Source organism: Coffea arabica, chromosome 11c, assembly GCF_036785885.1.
Source record: "Coffea arabica cultivar ET-39 chromosome 11c, Coffea Arabica ET-39 HiFi, whole genome shotgun sequence".
Taxonomy (NCBI): domain Eukaryota; kingdom Viridiplantae; phylum Streptophyta; class Magnoliopsida; order Gentianales; family Rubiaceae; genus Coffea; species Coffea arabica.
Genome location: NC_092330.1, coordinates 35,481,532 through 35,501,883, shown reverse-complemented (window position 1 = coordinate 35,501,883; position 20,352 = coordinate 35,481,532). Strand labels below are relative to the sequence as shown.

The window sequence follows — 20,352 nt, the reverse complement described above, 5'->3', positions numbered from 1 at the left end:
ATTACATAAGACCAGCATGGGGAGTTGCTAGAACTGAAAAAAATTGCAAATTTTAGGCTGTCCTCTGGTAATAATATATATAGTAACCGTTTGATTATCTAATTTTGATAAGTTGGTCAAGAGTTCTCTCAAGGCTCAAGTCAAACTTGGTAACTCATGGTATGAGCCAAGTGGGTACAAGCATTATCCATCTCGCCCCAAAGATGTTAATAATGATTAGAGATCCAAGTCATGATTTAACTCCCAAGTCATCTGCAACTTCGACTAAGTCACGTCCCTTTGGATGGTGAAATCAAATAACACGTTTTTCCTTTGCAGAAAATAGCATCATACAGCAATTCAAAGTCCTTTTACATCTAATAACCAAAAAATGATCTGTAGACAATGGAACATAGCTGCTGCGGGAATGCGCAGAACTGCAGCCATCAGGCAAAAGAGGAAAACACTATGTACATATAACTACATAAATGACAAAACTAATACATATATCTATAAGCCTTTCTACAAAAGTCTACTGCAGAAGAAATCTTCTGATACAACAGAAATAGAGCTGGGCGAACCTTTGGACAAAAGTATGATCTTCGTCTAGCAAATGCATCGCCCTAATCCAAAGAAAAAACTCCATTGCAGTACCTGCTAGATTACATACCAAGACAGCTTTGAATATTCTTCATCGTAAACTTAATTCTACAAGCAACATGTACTTGGTACACCACAAGTTGTTACCTTGCAGATGTCAAGATGGAGGAATGGGGGACGAAACAAACAAAACGACTGATGACAAATGAACACAAACTTTATACAGAACATAAAACAAGGAGTCAAACCATTGACATTAATGTGAAACAATAAACAGATCGTCTTACAACAAGTACCGACAATTTCAGACTGAAATCTGCCACAGAAATAAGAAAATAACTGCATTTAATTTTTCTAATGTTCTTTTATATTTTACAACTCACATCTCATGTGATAAGCAGAATTATGTAGCAAATATGAAGCAAAAAAGTTGAAGTAAGTCTTTAAGGGTCCAAGTTACCACCTTTTTCCTTGCTAGCCAACACATGTTACCTCCAATTCATGAATTGAAAACCCTTCAACTGAAACATGCTTTCCTTCTTTATAATTGGTAAACAAAAAAACCAAAAGATAACTTTGCCATATTGTATCATGCAAATTCCACCATCAGATAAGCAGGTATTATTTTCGGGTTCAACTAAACTACATCTTGCATGCTCATAATTGCTCTAAACGTGTCTGATGAATGTCTAGAAACATGAAATTTTGTAGGTATAAACGTTATCAATTTTCTGGAAGATGACACTGCAGAGTTTTAGTGTTTGATTTGAAAACATGAATTTCGCAATTATAAACATTATCAATTCACTAGCAGATGAGACTGCAGAGTTCTAGTGTTTGACTTGAAATCCAGCATTGTTGCAGATCTTCTTGTAGCATGAAAATTCCTTTTACAGTTGTACAGAACTAAGACTATCTTGGTCGACACAGTTGCAGAGCAGCTAAACAACCTCGAGAAACACAGTTCATTTCCGACATCACAAAAAGCTGTCTCTACTGCATTTCCAACTCTATACAGCCCAACACTCCCATTCTAGAAACAATTATTTCACTTTACATCAACCTTGTCCATTTTCACCTTCTTGGATCATTAAAAGGAAATGTGGCCACTTGTTTAATTTCAATGTCAAGAACTATTCAAAAACATGTAATATCATGAATTGTGAGGTAAATTACATATAGACCTCCTAAGAAATTCTTTCAACCTTAGATATTAAAAGCTTCAAAATTAAGCAGTACATTTGCGGAGAAGTTTCCATCTGAGACACTATTTATGACAAGATATAATATTGATTATCAATCTGCTTCAATTCCAGGAAACTCATTTGCAAATCTAGATTCAGAAAAAAAAAAATTCAAATTATTTTTTCAGTCCTCTTAAACTAGCCACAGATTCAGATTCAAATGGAAAAAACTTATAGTTTTCATAACAGGCAAGCAAATAGTTACCTATCATGAATGAGATTCAAGTGACCACAATGCTTCTTTTCTTTCTTTTTCTCTTTTTTTTTTTAACTCCATATGCAACAGAATTCATCTAAGTTAAAGTCAACACATTTGGATGTCAAAGTAAGCACTTACCTGTCACTGAACTTCTCAACAGCATCTGTGGCACACAGAATTGTCTCACTGACTTTTTCAAGGACCATATAAAGCTCCTTCCCTCTTGTAAGTTTAGCAATCACCCAGGCATTATTTTTTGCCCTCATGCATACTTCCATATCTTTCTCACGACCTGCACCATCACATTTCAACCTGCTCTTTTCTAAGTCAACCTCTTCTCGAACCTTACTCAAAGCAATTAATGATTCCTGTCAACAACATTATCATATAAGACTGAAGGGCATCTCGAATTTCATAATTAAGAATGCAAAGTATAAAGTACAAATATGAAGCTGTCGAAACACCACTAAAATATGTCACAGCAAATTGTATTGTGATGGCATTAGCCACCTGAAGGACATAGACAATCAATTGTTCGTTAATAAAAAAATGCCTGACAGAATAGTGCCTAGAAAATTCAGTATTAGATGCAGAACCCATAGACAGCATAAAGTGACTAGAGTTGCTTTTAATTGATTGAAGGATCTAACCTTTGCCAGGGTTGTTACTTTTCCAGGTGGAGTAGCTCTGGATATGCATCTGTTACCATCAACTAGCAAGTATCGGTACCCACTCACATGGTACGCATTCTCGCCACCCCATCCTCTTGATAATTTCTCTTCAACTTTGATGATCTTAAGTGACGCCTGCAATATTTGCAAAATTACACCCGACACATTCGAGGAGAAGAAGTTTAATTTACTCTTTTGGTTATAAACCACAAAGAAAAACAAACCAAAACTTGAATCATTCACCCCAGCCCATGTGTAGGGGAGCATGGACTTCCAGAGGGGCTGTTCTCTATCATCTCTTCATTCACTATCAGAGATATTAACATCCATTTTAAAACGAAGACACATCAACTGAAGCACCAAAGCTTTAGAAAAATTAATCTGACAAGGATGTGGTAACCATATTTTTGCTCTATGCAAATTCATCATAACTTTCTAAACCACAAACAGAAGTCCAAGTATGAATTATCATCTCCTTCCAGACAAGCTCCTATTATTCAACAGAGATGAAAAGATGCAAATGCTTATTTCAGTAGCATTTTACCTCACTGAGGTCACTTAGGTGCCCATCTAATCCATTTAATCTCATCTTGTTAGTGGAGACCAAAGAGACAAAAAGATGATAAATGCTCCAAAGAACAGGGGAGTACAGAGAAACATCATTTAAAGTCACTACAACTTTACGTACGATCAAAGTCCATATCGCAGACAAAAATGCATCATATAATTTCAGATGTCAAAAAAGTTAAAAACACAAGTCAGATTCCAATGTCAATAAAAGAAACAGAAGATGTCAATTAGAGATTACTAACTCACATTCTCAATGATTTGCTGCTTCATCAAAGATATTCCTTGCTCCTCGCTAACTATAGACGTGACAGGAATGAGAAATATTAAGGTGAGGCTCCTATACTGGTAAGCACAGAGATACATCCTCTCCGTTGTTTGATGAAGCAATATGGTTGGGCTGCTACAAGCAGAGCTATCAACTTCAGCACCCCAAACATCAGCAACAAGAAAACCATCCTTGCCCCTGGACCACTTATCATGCTTTAAGGGCCTCAGTGCATTATATTGGCGATCCCCCACACGTGAAGTTTCAGATGAAACATTAGAATGATCCAGTGCAGAACCAGAATTTGATAACATGGGCCCAGAAGAAACACCAGGGGCAATATTTCCTTTTCTCAGATAGGACCAGGAACTTACTCCAGAAGATAAAGCACGTGGCGACAGCCTTAGGACAGCATATGTAAATAGATTTACAGTGTCATCCTGAAAAACTAAATCAGTCATATTAAGGCCAGTTAAAATTGATCACCAGATTGTCTTCCTATAATTGTATTGGCTAACCCTTTCGAGGAAAACAAGAAACACAAAATCCTTTTCTCTATTTTTTACTTGTTAGATAGAGAAGGATGTGCGTGCATTTCTGTGTGTGTGTGAGAGAGAGAGAGTGGGAGTGAGAGAGAGAGTGAGAGTGAGAGTGAGAGAGAGAGAGTGAGAGCAGAAAAACTGACAAGTACATCATACCGGAGAAAGAGTAGAGGATACTAACAAGTCCTGGTACATGATCAATGAGTGACACTGCATACTTCCTGCACTTGATTCTAATGCCTTGACAAGTGACTGCAAAATGGAAGGGTAAGCCTTTTTCAACAAGTAATCTGTCTCTGGTTTAATCAGTAAAAATTCATATTTTGACACTACAATAACTTGACATAAAAAATATGATCAAGACAAACATACAGGGAAAACTAGCAAATATTTCACTCTCAATAATGTTAAAAATGAAATCAAATAAACTAGAGAGTATGATAGGAAACAGTTGAAGAAGCCACCTTCATAATCATATTAAAGAAATTGGTGGCAGAGGGTAGTCAATAAAGGTACAACTTTCAGACACAGTTCCTTAATCATGAGTATAAATTTCATTAAATAGGCATATGAGTGTTACATTTTAAGGGTGGAGAAAAAAGGAGTTGTCCTCTATCATGCTATTGCCCATTGGATAAGCAGGATTATTCCAGCAATAAGTCAACAATTGGCATTTTCCTGAACCACATTCTATCATCAACCCACCAGAATCAAGTTAGTGCACAGCATTAATGCACAACATGATCACAACAGATTCCATGAACATTTAACTGGAAATAGGCAAGACGAAAACCAACAGCTATTTTCTGATTGTTTTAATTTCATACGGAACTCAATGAGGAATGACTTGTGTTCTTACTGCTAATGATTTGATTTGATATTCTTATTAAGCTTTATGAAATGGTACAGAAGATACTGTGGAATTCACAAAACAATGCATATATGCCAAATACTTGAGGCACTCAAGGGTTGCCACAACTCGTTTCTAAAATTCACCTCATCTGTCAAGCTTTTCTATCAAAAGATAGTCAATTAAAACTATTTAGGCCATGTATGTCTGTTAAAATGATCTCATTTCTATGCAGAATTCATACTGGGAGTATTTTTAAAAGCCGAGAAACTTTCTTCAGATGCTAACCGCCAGCATTTTTTGTAGGTTTATCTAATTCGTATAAAACAGGAGGGAAGAAAAGTTGAATTTCAGAAGCAAACGAGGAAGTCCTTGTAATTGTTATATACCTCATGGGATAAAGCTTTATTTACAAAATTTCTCAGTTTAAGTTGAGACCATCAAAAGGTACATAATGCTCATATCTTACATGTCACTTCAGTCTAAATCACATGAACAAGTTTCTCATGCAAAAGTGAAAGCAATAAATGTCTATAGGAAAGAAGACATAGACTTCTCAATATTCCACTAACCTTCATTCAAGAAACTAATCAAAAAAGAAATAGCAAGAAGCATTGGGTATATATCATCACCAACCTCATGCAGCATAATGATAGTTTCGCGAATGATATAAAATGCAGAACAATCAAGCTGTAATCACCAAAATCTAAATCTTATGTCCATTTCATTCAGTGTTTGAAAAACATGGCATCTAGTCTCTAAGAGGATATGCAACAAATTACTGAAACACAAACCTGAACTTCGAGTGCAGCCTCTCGTCCTACGGTCAACATCTGTACAGTTCCACGCTCTGTTAGAGATTCACGGAAGTTCGGCAACTGAAGTTTCTTTACAGCAAGAAAATCTGCCTCAAAGAGAAAATGTATGAGTAGTGTGAGGCAAACAGCAACTCCAGATTGCTCTTATTGCACAAATCAAATGGAAATCATTTGACACAGCAACTGCTCATTACCCCAACAGCAACAGTCGAATGGAGACCGCTTTTCAAATGCTGACAATTAGTAACTTATAGTGATATATTTAAAACTACAAAACATTGAATAAGAATGAAATTGCAGGAAAATTCAGATAGCATAAAAAGACACCTCACCACTCAAATAGTCCATGATGAAGTAATACAGATGAGTTCGAATAAGTCCCCCAGCAGGTTCTTTATCAAGCAGGGCTCTTATAGATCCGTGAAACATCACAAAAAGAGAGTGCACTTCCTTAAGGACTGCTCGTAATGCATCAATTCGCCATATAGCTTCTAATTCTTTACTTTTCTCCACTACCTAAAATATGGTAACCCACATGCCATAAATACAGCGAAGAGGATAAACAAAGAATTCATCTGCATTGCCATAATGAAATATCATATGTTTTCCTCAACTACCAAATTCAAGCATGTGATTTTGATAACCACTTGATGGACTCACATAAAAAAAATTCATTCTTCAGTACTTTGTTAAAATAGATTTCTCTTATAAATATCAATCTACCCCCGGATACAGGATCTTTAATCAAAATAGAAATTACTGAAGAAAAACTCCTACCAGTTTGCTAAAATATAATGCATCCCACTGAAATAATTTTGATAACCTGAACACTTCACTTTGTGGCCTAGTAAAACCCCAGTTCGTACACTTAAAAAACTACTATACTATCCCCAATGGCTTCTGCGCCCAAACCTTCCCCCCCCCCCCAATGAAAAAAAAAAAAAGCCGCCTCCTCTTTTAAGTTGAAGCAAGAGAAGGGGCACAGCCTTTAATTTGCAAAATAAGCTCTATTTATGGATGGTTTCACCAAATAGGCAATATAAGTCACTAGTTAGATATCATGCTGAGGAAAGTAGTGGAATTGATCCGGACACTTTTTCTAACACAACTAGCAAATTATGCTATCAAAACTTCCACTATTGTTAGAGAGGACATGCCTATGTGAATTTATATCTATCAGTGAGTTTGCATGTCTGTTTCCATGCTTCTCAAGAAAGTTTGATTTTGTACGCTAGTATTTCGGAGCAATAGAGGACAAAGCGATTCCCCAGTATCCTTTTTGTCCTTGTGTAAGTTATATCCATAAAAGTGAGATATCTAGCAGCAGAAGATCCACATTACACAGTCAATGAACAAATACAATCAACTCCCACTCAGAATTTATATACTATTTTGCAATTTAATTTTGGAAAGGGTTAACACACAATTGTTGTAGTAGTAGTTTGAGGATGTACAACTTGTTATGTGGGGCAGCAATGATATTTGGATTCAAGGAGTTAAAAGTGATTAAGAGCATGGTATACATATTCCAGCTGCAAGTCTACTTATTTGGGAACAGCTTTTTGCAACTACCTTACTTTAAGAATTACTTAACAAAACTATGTAAGGCAGTTGTCCTAAGCTACGTTACACCTATTATCAAAGAGATAGAAGCCCCACCATAATCATCCAGATATCTGGTTCAGCCTCATAAAAAACATGAGAGTGCATCTCTGCTTCAATGACCTCACAAGCAGCCTCCGGAGAGAATATCCTGCAGAAGATAATTCATTTGCCATTAATAACATAGTAGGTAAGATATAGATACAAAACAAGCAGAAAGAATCAACAGACGTGTGCTTGTAAACAGCAACAAAAACAACCATCAACTACTTGGGTTTCTTTCTTTGCTTTGTCTTTTTCCTTTTTCTTTATTCTTCTTCTCCAGGAGAAAAAACTAAAAGTTAAAAGCAACAAAGCACATATTCTCCATAACAATCAACTACCAATGAACATAAAAGTCCACTTTTTAGACCTTAAAGGTGTATATAATAGTTTGCCTATCTCACTTTCAAGTTAATAGCGAAGCTGGAATAAAACTGCCATCATCATTTCCCTTATTGGAATGATTAAAACACTTATTCAGACATCAAGAATTTATGCCATCAGTAACTGCACACAATTCTTTTTCCACAAAATTGCTGATTGAGTCTCTCAGTTCAAAGGACATGATTCACCCAAGAAACAAGCATTAAATTCTAGAAAATATAAGACAACACTTAATCAAAATGAATATGCATAACAGTCATTGACCAAACATTTAACCAGACTCCCCGTTTCCAGAGGCATGTAGCTTGTAATCCTTGATAAATCTGTGGTAACCCAAGCCATGTATTGGCAAGAAGTAACTACGATATACATAGGTGGGATCTAATTAACGAAATCTATACACGAAAATAGCAGTACTATCAGAGATCAACCTAAACAGTAAGATTGCCCTTTTCTATATATCAATGCACTAAGATTATGCATATAAAACTAAGTAGAGGATGACTCACCTTGTGAATGTGATCAGTCCTTCACTGAGGCCTATGACAGAAAGTTGAGTCGAAAAGGCCAAATCAGCAGGATAGAAAAACAAGATCTTATCAAGTTCCTGCCCTTCAGTTTGTCCCCTTCTTAAGTCAAAGACGCATAATTTCAATGTATCACCAGCAGTGCTCGCAGACGACATTCCCATTTATTTTTTACCTTGCGTAGCAAATAATCCAACTTCCTACAAATCCACAAAAACAATAATCTAAGAACACTTTCAACAAGCATGCTCAAAGTAATAATTACAGGACTTAATATGGGTCTACAATAGCTTGAATTTTTCTCCTCCGAATATGAGTTTCTGTTATTGCCGCAACTAGCAAATTGAAAACCCACTAATAAAAAAAGATCATATATTGCACCACTCTAGCCTTGCCAATCATTTTTTTTTTTTTCCATTTCTTCGTTTTTTGGTTAAAAAAATAGTAATTTTGTTCCTCATAGCTAATAGAAGCTAAACTGAACATCTATGACTAAAATTTGTCAAAACCTTGAATAACTACAATAACAAATACATTTTCTTGCTCAGGAAAAATGGAAAAATTACATAATTCAACTTAAAAATTCTTACTGCAATAGAAACAGTTTTTCTTATCAAATTATTGGAAAAAATAAACCACAACCCAGAAAAAAATACATTATCATCATGAGTACTAGGCAGGGAACTCGTTGATTCAATTAATCTAGCATTACTTGAATCACAAACAGAAGAACTACTACTAATTACTAAAACAAGAGGTAAAATTGATAAGTTTCACAGCAGAGAAGACTCACAATTAAATCACCTCCGTTCTGGCGCCGGACAGAGCTGAACGGAGTTGAGGTTTAAAGGAGGATGCTCCCTTGAGAGAGACCCGGTGGGTAGTGGTGGAGGAGGACGCCGAGAGAGGGCGGTCAATGGTGGAAGACGGTGGAGGTGGACGACGGAACAAAAGCCAATTTCATCCAATTTAACGGAGAAAGTTCGTTGGATCTATTGGATTGGGCTTAGGCCGACAGAAAAATAGATGGAGTAGTGAAAATATGCGGACTTTTTCAGGAAAAAGAAAATATATTGAAAATTGTACATGTATATTTAATTACACTTAGTTTTCATTAAACATCATGTTAATGAGGGTTTAAGTGATTTAAGGTTTATTTGTTGTCTAAATGAGTGCAGTGCAATTAAAGTTATTATCCATTAAGAAATACTCATACTCTATAATCATTAAGTTTTCCTTTTAATTTATGATACAAATAAACATATGAAAAACTAATCTTACCCTTAATTATGCTATCTTCAGATTGTGTTTAATGTCTTAATAATTAGTACATTTTTATATTACCCATATAGCTTTTTATGTGCATCGGTAGTATCAAATCAGTTAGCATAAAATTGGTGTGTGTATATATATATATGTGTGTGTGTATATATATATATATGTATATATATTAAGTTTGGGAAAACTCAAATACTGTAAGATTAGGCAACTTTGCCAAAAACATATTTTGTGTAGTCGGATAGTAAGAATGAGCCATTTTTTCACCATAAAGTATCATGAATTGTAACATACGATCTTGAAAATATATTTCTTATGATTCTGGAACTATATCTCAATCTACAATGGGATTGGAGTCGAGATCATCTAAACTTTTTATTAAAGAAAGTAAAGTTTATTACTACTTAATTCACTGTTTAACAAATAAGCTAATTTCAAGAAAAAGTACTCATTATTGTTTATTTATGATAGGATTATGCTCCTACGATATGCATTTTTTTGTCTTATTTAGATTGTTATTTTTTTATATTTTTATAAAAAAATACATTATAATAATTTAATATAAATAAACTAAAATCATGATTGAGAAATGTATTCACGAAAAATATAAAAAAAAAATTTATCAAAAAGTTGCAATCCAAAGAACCATTTGAGAAAAATTTAATGATTGAAATTTTGATCCCTTTCCTTCGTTAGGCTCAATGTGAATATATAGCTTCTGCCTTTGTTAGCTATAATTTGCCTCTGGTAATCGGTTTTAGGAAAATTCAAGTAATTATAAATTGTTTCGTATACTAATAATAATTTTTAAGAACTAAAACAAGATTTCTAAAGCCATTCAATCATATATAATTAAATGTGGATTTTCTTTTCTAAAAAATAATAAAAATATCTCCGTCAAGTCGCGTCAGCTGAAACCGCCTTAACGCCGTCGTTAAGCTTCATTGGTTCCTCACGGTAACTCCACGCTCGACGTCGACGACGTCCTTTCATACACGACACCGTTACTTACAAACTGCCGTCAAGCCACTTCCTCTGAACTCTCAAGTCTCTCTCAACTCTCCCTCCCATGGCCATGAACGTGACCCCACGAATTCACGAAATCCGATCCTTCAGTGGACCCCACCACCAACCCAACACTATTTAAACCCAAATTTCCGGCTCCAACGTTCTTAACTGCTTCACTCTCCATTTTGCATTTTCACGCACAACACACACTAAAAAGTAAAATCTCAAAACGCGAGTTCGAACTTCTCTTTCCAGCTCAGAGTTTTCTTCTCCAATAAGTTCCAAAACCACGTCGTTTCGTCCTCTGCAGTTTGCCTGAAAATGAAGCGCAAAGCTGAACCGCAGCTGCAGCAGAAGCAGTCGATCTTTGTCGCCGTGAAAAAGCAGCTCCGGTCGAAGCTTCCTCACCGGCGACGCCGTTTTCACATCTCTCCAGTTCTCCATTCTTCTTCGGACTTTGCGACCGAAGAGCTCTCCTGCGAGGTCGATTCCAGCAGAGCCTCGGTACTGAGCATTAATCAGCTGCCGGAGTTTCGAAGAGTTTATGGAAAAGAGGAAAGCGACAGAGGAGGATATGGTGACGTGGAAGTTTCGGAGAGTTCGTGTGTTGAGTCGTGTTCCGGAGCTGTTTCTGGAAAATTTGTTGAGAAGAAACTGAAGAGAAATGAGGAAGTATCTGAGAAGTTTGCTAAGAACCAGGTCGTTTCGGAGCTCAAGAGTGGAGTTAATGAGGATTCCGAAACGGGGAATAAATCTGAGATTTCTGCTGTTTGGTCGTTCTCCGGTGAAAATTTAAAACTCAGAGACGTGAAAGTGATTGAAACTATCTCGAACGATGTCGTTTCAGTTCGTTTAGAATCGGAGAAAACTGTGCAGAAATATGAGAGCGGAGAGGAAGAGTTTGAGCCAGAATCAGGTGCGCAAAGTAAAAAGCAGCTTTCTCCAAGCGACTTCGATTTTACTTGCTCCGAGGATTTTGAAAACGGCTGCGTTTCCGAGCAGGAAGACTACTCGTCGTCGTACTCTGAGTTGCAGTCGGAGATTTTCCCCGAGAGTTGTTCGGATTTTGATTTCTCCGACTACTCGCCGTCGATTTGGTATGATGATTCCGGCAGCCAGTTCTCCGAGAAGTCAATGAACGATGAGAGTCCTTCGCCAACTTTTCAACTCTTCATCCAATTTTCTCAACAGTTCTGCAGATCGAACTTCCCTTTCGAGACTAATTCTGATCATAATGACTCTCATGATTTCACCGTGAGTTTCTCTTAATTTAAAATTTTTCAATAATTAATATATTTTCTATGAAATTTTCTATAACTTTTTGATTAGTATGCAAAGCGTGCAGAGAAGCTCAGCTCAGCTCTCAATATCTGTTTATATCCTCTTAACTGTAGAATGAACATGTCCTGTTCTTTTTTTTATGCTTTTCTTTTTATCTCGATTTTACTAATTGCATGCTTAATTCTAATCGTTTGAATCGAGATGATACATTTAAATATTTCTGTTTTTTATTTGAGATCAAAATTCTGAAGTTTAAGATAAACTTCTATTCTGAATCTGGAATTTAGATATAATTGCTTAATCATTAGCGGATGACACACATATCTATATATATATATATATATATATATATATAATTGCTTTAATTTTCTGGTAATTAGCTGGAGTTCGTTACAGACAAATTTGCTACGTAGTCCTCTCTCGTTTGATTTTCTGTTAGAAAATGAAAATGTTGAAAAAAAATTTTAAAACTTAAAATTCGATTTTTTCTTTAAATTTTTATAATTAGCATCAATAACATCGTGGATTGCTTTTGTTTGGATTGCTTTTGTTTTACTAATTAGTAGTAACCGTTTTTTGATTTGTCGCATGATATAAGCCTTTTAGGCTCTGACAGATTATTTCTGAATGTGTTAATAATAAATTTTTAAAAAAATTGTTTCTTTTTTAAATTGTTTTTGGTTTAATGAAGGTGTTGGGATTGGAAGAAGAAGAAGACGAAGAGAGCTACAGGATGATTAGGAAAAGAGAGAGAAGGCAAGTATATTTACACGACTACGCCGAGGAATACTGCTCCACCACCAACTACGGCGACCTTATCATTCAGCAGCGGTTAGAGATGGTCCATTGGATCGTTGAGGTATTTACTGCATTATTATGCAACTTGCACTGTCTTTTCCTTCCAGTTTACCCCCCACGTTCTGAGTCGTTATTTTTGGGCAGATAGTGGAATGCATCAGTTACAAACATGTTTTTTTTTTTTTTCTCTATCTACTTCACTTTGTTTGGAAATTTCCTGCTTTACGGTGTCGTCTTAGTAAGCGGTTTCAAGCAATTGGATTTTGCCCACGTGATATGCCCGTGGCGTCTTGAAACAGTATTTTGTCCATTGTGCATGGATTGTTTTACTTCTCCTGGGACACGAAATGCACAAGATTTGTGGACCTTTTGTCTATCATTTAATATGTTCTGGTGGGCTTTTACTCTATGATGTTAAGATGCACGTGCTGAGTTCACAAAGCATGATACATACCCCGAGTTCAGGCAAATTCTTTAACAGTACTAGCACTCTCTACGTCGGCTTGATAAATTACCTGGTGAAAATTGTGCTTTCGATGGAGTTAATTTGCCCCTTTTTTCTCTAAGAAATGATATTGGATGCGGTCCAGAAAAGGACTAAAAAGAGTAGCAGATGGAAGCACATGTAATCTGCTTAATATTCTGAGCGGTCCAACTCTGGTGGACAGGAATTGTTACGCGCTAATTATGCTTCATGTAAAAAAAGTAGCAACTTCTCAATATAGAATCTTGAATTTTACCTGATCTAAAGCTTAGATACACTTTGAAATTTCTACTTTTTAGTATTTTCCAATGGTTTAGCTTTCATAATATTGTATGTTCTGAATTACAATCTTCTTTTCTAGCCCGGAAACTATACTGTCATTTGTTCCTGATAAACCTTCCTTTCAAGATGATTTTATCTCCATTTATCGCAGATTTCCAATTGGTGTTTAAAGAGTAAACGTAGCTTTTGCTCATTTATTTGTCTCTTGAACTTCATTGTACAGCAATCAACAATTAAGGAGCTCCAGAGAGAGACCATGTTTCTCGGGGTGAGCCTGTTGGATCGCTTTTTAAGCAAAGGTTACTTCAAAACCAAGAGGAATCTTCAGATTGCTGGAATTGCCTGTCTCACCTTGGCAACAAGGATCGAAGAAAACCAGCCACTCAACAGGTAATATTTTTCTCTACTTCTTTTCCCTTATTATCTTTTCCCCATTTGATCATCATACATTTGTCGTGCTGGATTGCATCAGATAAATGTTCGTGATGAGCTAAATTCCTTTTAAATGGACTGAAATGATTTTCTAGCATGCACTTGATATAGAAGTGTTTGGAGATACAATTTCAAGTATTACGAAACCAAGATTATCCTTAATACAGAGCAAAACGGATTTTAATTTTACGATCAATTTTTCAATCTCAAATTCAACGAGATCAAACTAAGTTAATAATCCATTTCCTATTCATATGAAATTTTCTACAATTTAAACAATTTATATTATTTGATGAAGCAAACTTAAGTCAGAGAACTTTTACCCCACGAAGGATCATTTGACTCGGTACCTAATTTAAGCACATACATTGGAGCTAATGACGAGGACTTCTTCTTCACTGTCCCTCATCAAATATTAAAACCATGTAATTATTGTCATCGTTCCAGTGTACGGCAGAAGATGTTCTACATTGGAAGCAACGCATACAGCAGAAGCGAGGTGGTGGCTATGGAGTGGCTGGTACAGGAAGTACTGAAGTTCCAGTGTTACCTGCCGTCTATGTACAACTTCTTATGGTATATAGTTTCCTCCTTTGTGCTCTGTCAAATCTATAATTGAAAAAATTGGTACATTGCAGCATCTAGGTCTTCCAGACTTGAACTAGAAAAAGGAACATATATTTTCCTCTGATGACTCATGGCTTCTGTACATCTGAGACAGGTTTTATCTGAAAGCTGCAAGAGCAAATGAAAAGGTGGAGAAGACTGTGAAGTACCTGGCCGTGCTAGCATTGCTAGGCCACGAACAACTCTGCTATTGGCCCTCCACTGTGGCAGCTGGGCTAGTCATTCTTGCCTGTGTAGCAGAAAATCAAGAAGCATATTGTTTCGGTGTCACAGAGGTAAGTCAATGTGAATTTCCTTTGTTTCATCGTCATAATTGTCTGGGTTCTAGGCATACATTTATTTAAATACCATCCACTGGATGAGTTAACTGTCTTTAATAGTTTTAAGTCCAAATAAGCAGCTATGTTTTATGGCACAAGCCTTTTTTTTTTCCTTCCTTTGGGACATAGCAAAAGTTTTTTGCAATACCAGTTACCGGATGAATCTGTGAATTAGAGAAATATTTAGCTCTTTTTGAATGTAGAAGGTTGTCTCTGCAGTCAAATCATTTTTTCTTTTCGAAGATTAAGATCAGAGATTAAATGCAGCTGGATACTTTATTGATGATGAATTCATGTACTTGGATATACAGACTCATGCTCAAATAAAGGATGATCACCTCCCTGAATGCTTAAAGGTACAAGACAGAAGCAAATCCAAAATCCTCCTCCAAGTCATATGTTTGTTGCGAAACACAACATATCTGCGTGCCTGCTTATTCATCTTTTATCAGAGTTGTAACTAACAGTGCTTTTATTCATGACAGAGCTTGGCATGGTTGGTGAAGTACATAACCTAGTTACCTGTTCCTCATACCCATACACTTACAACAGTTCGTACAGAATTCATCACAGAGATTAGGAAAATAATGATCAAGGCGATTGATTGGACTTTGGATCAAGTGATACACAATTTTATTCTTTGGATCAAGTGATACACAATTTTATTCTTTCATTAAGTAGCCATAGAATGACAGATTCTAGTACAATTGTCCATAGAAGAGAAGAAATTTTGGAGAGAAATTGTATACTTCTTTTACCAAGCAACAACCTGACAATGCTTGTATACCGCAATCTTGATTGAATAGTTCAATAACAGCTACATATTGATTTGGTAAATGATAATTGCAGAAGGGTACAGAATGCCATTTTTTAGTCACTTATTTTCTTTCTTATTGGAAAGATGTTTAATTTGTTTGTGATGCAATCGTTATATGTTCGGTAAGTAGTCAATCTACAGCTCTCAATCATCCCATTCCCCCTTCCCAAAGGCATCCAAAAGATTTCCAGAGAAAGGACTGGTAAAGTAAAACACTACTCCTATCCTATGGGGGAGAGTTGGGTTTTGAGAATTGTTCTTAGCATCTACTTGATAACATGGTGGTAAAACAGGAATCTCATAGCAGGAATCATTATTTCTTCTGATGCAATTTTAAAGTTTGCAGTACTATTGAGTTTTCTAGTCTCAGTTCATTGGCGATTTTTTTTTTTTTTTTGGGGTTACTGCAACTTGTACATCTTTATTCAACTACTCTTGATTCCAGCAGCAGCTCAATTGGACATGGGCTTGTAAACATTGTCATAGACACATGACTGTCAATGCCATGACCAGAGAGCTTCCATTTCTGAGCAAAAGCATTTTTCCTTGTCGCCGATAATTATATTGGAGCCAGCAGCAGTGCTTAGTCTACAAATATGTATTAGTGGAAGTTTTTGAACCTACCACAAAGTTGAGAAATACATGGTAAAATTTGAAAAAGAGCCATTGCATAGGTAACCACATGTATTGTCCACCGAAAATAACAGAACACACACCAACATGCAAATAACATGCCCTGGATAGTATAGAAGCAACAATCAAATATAGTACATTGCAATAACGAAGTAGTGATTTATGGTTTTTGTGGTGAAACAGAGGCTCTGTAAGATATCATACAGCACAAAAGAGGTTGAACTCCAATTTGGCCGAGAAATTCTCTAAAATTTCAAACTTATACAAGCTTACTGCCATCAGGAGAACTAGCAGGATGAGCTGGAACATCTCCAACCAAGGATTGATCGAGATGGACATGTGCAAATTCATTTACCATTGCCACTTGTTCCTTCTGTAGGTTATCCCTTCTTTCCTCTTCAGCTTTCGCAACCTTCTCCTTGGTCATTATGCTCACTCCCTCAGCTGCCTTGGCCACTCTATTGAATGCATTTGAAACCCATGAGGCTCCACTTGACACATAACGGTTACTCATGATAGCAGATCCTGCAACAGTAGCTCTCTGCTCAGCAGCTGCAAAGGCACTTCTCGTCTTTTCAGACACCTGGAAGCGTTCATCCATCTCCTTCACTTTTTCATTAACAGCGGCTGTTCCCTGGCTTAACTTCTCGGTAAGGCCTAATTTAGTGTCGATTGAAGCAACAGTGGCTGAGGCAGTTGATGTCAGTTGGTGCTTCTCATCAAAAGATTTTGCCTTGTTCAAAGCATCCTTTCCCAAACTGAAGCCTTTGGAAAGCATCGTGCTTACCACATCTTCTGCCTTCTGGACAGCAGAGCCAGTGGAAGTTGGTTCCTATTAAAGGCAAATACCAACAAAATTTGTGTTCAGACATTAATGTAAATTTTCGTAGTCAAAACTCCAACATGATGCACCATTTACAAATTTATGCTGGGAGGTAGACTATAATAAAGTCCAACCCTTCCTTATTCAGTATCAAAACTGAACACTAACAGCTGCAAAATTGCAATGCAGCTTTAGCGCTCTGAATTGCAAAAATGATAGCAAATCAACAGAAGCCACTAAGGATATGTAGCTTACTGTGTTTAAAACAGCATTAGGAGGCAACTGGTAATTTTCAACTTGTGTTATTGAAATTGGAAGGTCTGCAATGGTGGCTCCCTGAGAGAGCAGAGGTCGACATAAGCTTCAGATTCCACTAAAAAGGGATAAATGCAAACAATAACTAAAAAGCAACTAGCATTTTTTTCACAATTAACAATGCTATTGCATTCAATCTTGCTAGGAATTTACGTCATGGCAGATAACTTTCATTTAATCCATTCGAGACTTCGTATTTTTCCAGGATGAATCTTTACGGCTAAGTCAGGAGAAAGCTAGGATTATGTTTCCATCCATGCTTAGAGCTAACGAGTAATTAAACCTATTCTTCATTATTTCGTAATTACTGATACACAATTGTCCTTACAGTTCCAGAAGTAGGGGAAATCTTTCCAGTTCATTGTTTCATAATTTCTGGTTCACAATTGCTCTTTAGGCTTATCTAAATTGTTGCTTGTTTGCACCTGCAAACCAGAGACATAACTTCTCTAGGGGAAACTTTTGAGCTGAAGAGTCCTCCTTGACTTTAGCCATTTTCACAGGGATGCTGCCCTTACTATGCTCATTTGTATCCATATCACTTTATGCAATCCTTTTTCTAGAGGAAATTTTTCCCAGTGTATTCAAAAATTAACATCCAAAACCAACGTAAGCTTCAAACAAGTCGACAAGCTAATCCTCAGAAATTTGGAAAGCTTCATTCCATTCTTCATACTCCAAAAGGTGCATCCTAAGCAAAAGTTTCATGCATTCCTTCTGCGTTTTTTTTTTTTTTTTTTCTCTCAAACATTAAAGTTATCAATGTAGCCAAAATGTCTAGACATTAGATAATTGGTACAATGACCGTAGAAAACATACTGTCAAAAGCATTGCAGTATCTGCCCCTTTTGATTCTTCGAAAGTCACATAAGCAAGTTGAGTGGTCTCAGTTTCCCTGATAAGATCCCTCGAGAGTTAAAGCTTCAATTGTCAAATAACGTTAATACACCAGGCAAGTCCAGAAGGCAAACCTTTGCATCTCAACATACTGGATATTGCCAGAGAAAGAGAAGAATTCCTGAATTTCTTTGTCAGTGGCAGAAGGTGAGATGTTGCTCACTTTAATTGTTCTTATCTGCTAAAAAACGAGAATCACAACTAAATGAGTCTTTTCTGAAAAACACATCTGATTTGTGATCTTCTCAAAAGAAGCTTAAGTGATCATGGAAGAAAAGCACCAACACCTCAAGAAGTGCATTAGTATACTAATGAGATGGGAAGAAAAGCAACTGCCTGATGAAAAAGCAAATTATTGAGTGAAAGTATATTGTTTTCCAAATTTGAAGAACGCATGACGCTTACATCTGGGACATTGATAGTCCAGTTTGGGTTGCTGGTAATCTGGGTATTTTCTCCAGGATTTTGATTTGTGTGGTCCATGGGAACCTGCAAATCACTCCAGTTGATTAGATCACCATCAAAACTTAAAGGTTAGCAAGGATTAGGAAATGAGTCCAATAATATGTTGAGAATATAGAATATATCATGCTGATTATTTTCTTGTACAGATCAGGCAATTTGGTAAAGCAAAGCAATTAATTTTCTGTCTCTTTAAATTTTGCTAATGCCATTCTCAAGAACAGATATATTATCACTTTTGGTCTCATTTCTTGAAAATGCTGTTGACAATATCCTAAAACAACTTCAAGTATTTGCAACAATATACTTGAGACTCCAAAAAATAAACAAGCTATCATAAGATCAGAGACATCATAACCTCAAAAGAAATGCAATGCAATCAATTGAAATGGCTCATCAGACTGAGACGTGAAATTTGATAATATTGACAGTTACAAAATAACTCCTACAAGACTTGACATGTTGACAAGCCCATCTGATTATAACGCTGGGAAGATTCAACGTATTAGGAAAGGTACCTAGTCACGGGATTGCAATGAATTTAGTAATGCAAATCAGAATTGCTGATACAGAAATTAAAAGGTAATTTGTGCTTACAGATACGGTTGATAAGAAATATGTTATGTAGAACCAGAATTCTTGAAGAAATGATGATCAGGGGTAAATGCCCCGTGAGGAAAGGGGGAGGGGGTGGAAAATGTTAGTATTAAAAAAAGAAACTAAAAAGGAAAAGAGGAAGAAATGGGAGGGAGAGAAACTAGGTAATGATCTGTAGCAACTGTTTATGCCACCATGCGGGAAGTTCGCCCATTCGCATGATCCCCAGTTTCTTAATTTTGAGGAGAGAACGACAACATTGCCTATAAATAAACAAGGTATGTGAGACAGGAAAATTGTAATAAGGGATTAATCTCTTATATAGCCAGGTAAAGAAATTCTTAAGTTCTTACCCAACCTTTGAACCAAAAAAATTTTAAAAAAAAAAATCACAAGTCAGATTAAGATGCCTCTCAGGAGAGCTCGTTCGAACTTGATTAGCAAATTAAGTAAAACATGAACGTCATTTTGTGAGTAAAATTTTAAATTCGACTTAAACTTGGCACGATTAACATAAAGTTTGAAATTTGTGAGTAAGATATACAAGTTACTTAGTTCTACTAGAGTTCAATTCAGTCCAAACTAGTTGCTATTTAGTTTGATAAATAAAAAGTTCACGTACAAAAAAGCGACTGAAAATTATGAACATTTTTAAGCACAACATTTTTAAGCAATATATACAAATATGAAAATCTTTGAAAGAGAGTGAGTGCCAAATAAGCCCTCTAAGTTTGAATTTTGTTCCAAATGAGGCATTTCACGAGATTTAGGTTTGATTGATAACATTTGACCGACTTTGACAATAATGTGAAAACATACCAACTATTTAGAGACCTTGACGCAGTCGGTCTCCTTCCTAAATAAGCTAAAATCGACAAAATTATTGCTCTTCTAATAAAAGCAAAAACTATTCCAGATTAAACGGGTAATATTTCATCCATTTTACCTCATTCAAGCAGGAAATGAATGGCTTAAAAAGTCCCTAAATAATTAGTAGGATTTCGC

At 36.1% G+C, this 20,352-nt stretch overlaps 3 protein-coding genes across 11 annotated transcripts; 1 reads left to right on the top strand and 2 right to left on the bottom strand.

Moving 5' to 3' along the window:
- Positions 1-292: 292 nt before the first annotated feature.
- On the bottom strand, positions 293-9,337 carry LOC113716967 (vacuolar fusion protein CCZ1 homolog B-like). Of its 4 annotated transcripts, none has more exons than XM_027241539.2 (11): positions 9,087-9,337; positions 8,276-8,493; positions 7,398-7,491; positions 6,071-6,254; positions 5,933-5,971; positions 5,715-5,824; positions 4,227-4,322; positions 3,510-3,968; positions 2,673-2,828; positions 2,161-2,390; positions 293-633 (listed from the first exon to the last, which is right to left on the bottom strand). In XM_027241539.2, the coding sequence occupies exons 2-11, from the start codon at positions 8,455-8,457 to the stop codon at positions 603-605; spliced, it is 1,581 nt and encodes a 526-aa protein (XP_027097340.2). In that variant the 5' UTR covers positions 8,458-8,493; positions 9,087-9,337; the 3' UTR covers positions 293-602. The 4 variants fall into 4 exon arrangements, with proteins under 4 accessions (XP_027097340.2, XP_027097342.2, XP_027097339.2 ...); XM_027241538.2 differs by having other exon boundaries at positions 418-636; XM_027241541.2 differs by lacking the exon at positions 5,933-5,971.
- Positions 9,338-10,518: 1,181 nt separating this feature from the next.
- Positions 10,519-15,626, top strand: LOC113716106 (cyclin-SDS-like). The gene is made up of 7 exons (XM_027240404.2): positions 10,519-11,833; positions 12,552-12,719; positions 13,648-13,814; positions 14,304-14,432; positions 14,578-14,758; positions 15,115-15,159; positions 15,289-15,626. The coding sequence occupies exons 1-7, from the start codon at positions 10,901-10,903 to the stop codon at positions 15,319-15,321; spliced, it is 1,656 nt and encodes a 551-aa protein (XP_027096205.2). The 5' UTR covers positions 10,519-10,900; the 3' UTR covers positions 15,322-15,626.
- A 668-nt stretch (positions 15,627-16,294) lies between these two features.
- On the bottom strand, positions 16,295-19,614 carry LOC113716604 (binding partner of ACD11 1-like). 6 transcript variants are annotated; one of them, XM_027241000.2, is made up of 6 exons: positions 19,348-19,614; positions 18,694-18,777; positions 18,363-18,469; positions 18,211-18,286; positions 17,332-17,412; positions 16,295-17,085 (listed from the first exon to the last, which is right to left on the bottom strand). In XM_027241000.2, the coding sequence occupies exons 2-6, from the start codon at positions 18,769-18,771 to the stop codon at positions 16,513-16,515; spliced, it is 915 nt and encodes a 304-aa protein (XP_027096801.1). In that variant the 5' UTR covers positions 18,772-18,777; positions 19,348-19,614; the 3' UTR covers positions 16,295-16,512. The 6 variants fall into 6 exon arrangements, with proteins under 6 accessions (XP_027096801.1, XP_071927140.1, XP_027096799.1 ...); XM_072071039.1 differs by having other exon boundaries at positions 18,363-18,466; positions 19,348-19,570; XM_027240998.2 differs by lacking the exon at positions 19,348-19,614 and adding an exon at positions 19,109-19,196.
- Between the last annotated feature and the right edge of the window lie 738 nt (positions 19,615-20,352).

Bases quoted from the DNA above. Each gene is read 5' to 3' on its own strand.
- LOC113716967 (XM_027241538.2), bottom strand. From the start codon at position 8,457: ATGGGAATGTCGTCTGCGAGCACTGCTGGTGATACATTGAAATTATGC. The intron at 6,255-7,397 runs GTGGGGCTTCTA...ACCATATTTTAG, and splicing joins CAGATATCTGGATGATTATG to GTAGTGGAGAAAAGTAAAGA. The intron at 4,323-5,714 runs GTTTGTGTTTCA...TCCATTTTGCAG, and splicing joins AGGCTGCACTCGAAGTTCAG to TCACTTGTCAAGGCATTAGA.
- LOC113716106 (XM_027240404.2), top strand. From the start codon at position 10,901: ATGAAGCGCAAAGCTGAACCGCAGCTGCAGCAGAAGCAGTCGATCTTT. The intron at 11,834-12,551 runs GTGAGTTTCTCT...GGTTTAATGAAG, and splicing joins ATGACTCTCATGATTTCACC to GTGTTGGGATTGGAAGAAGA. The intron at 12,720-13,647 runs GTATTTACTGCA...TTCATTGTACAG, and splicing joins TGGTCCATTGGATCGTTGAG to CAATCAACAATTAAGGAGCT.
- LOC113716604 (XM_027241000.2), bottom strand. From the start codon at position 18,771: ATGGACCACACAAATCAAAATCCTGGAGAAAATACCCAGATTACCAGC. The intron at 18,470-18,693 runs GTAAGCGTCATG...CTCGTTTTTTAG, and splicing joins GGACTATCAATGTCCCAGAT to CAGATAAGAACAATTAAAGT. The intron at 18,287-18,362 runs GTTTGCCTTCTG...GGATCTTATCAG, and splicing joins CAGTATGTTGAGATGCAAAG to GGAAACTGAGACCACTCAAC.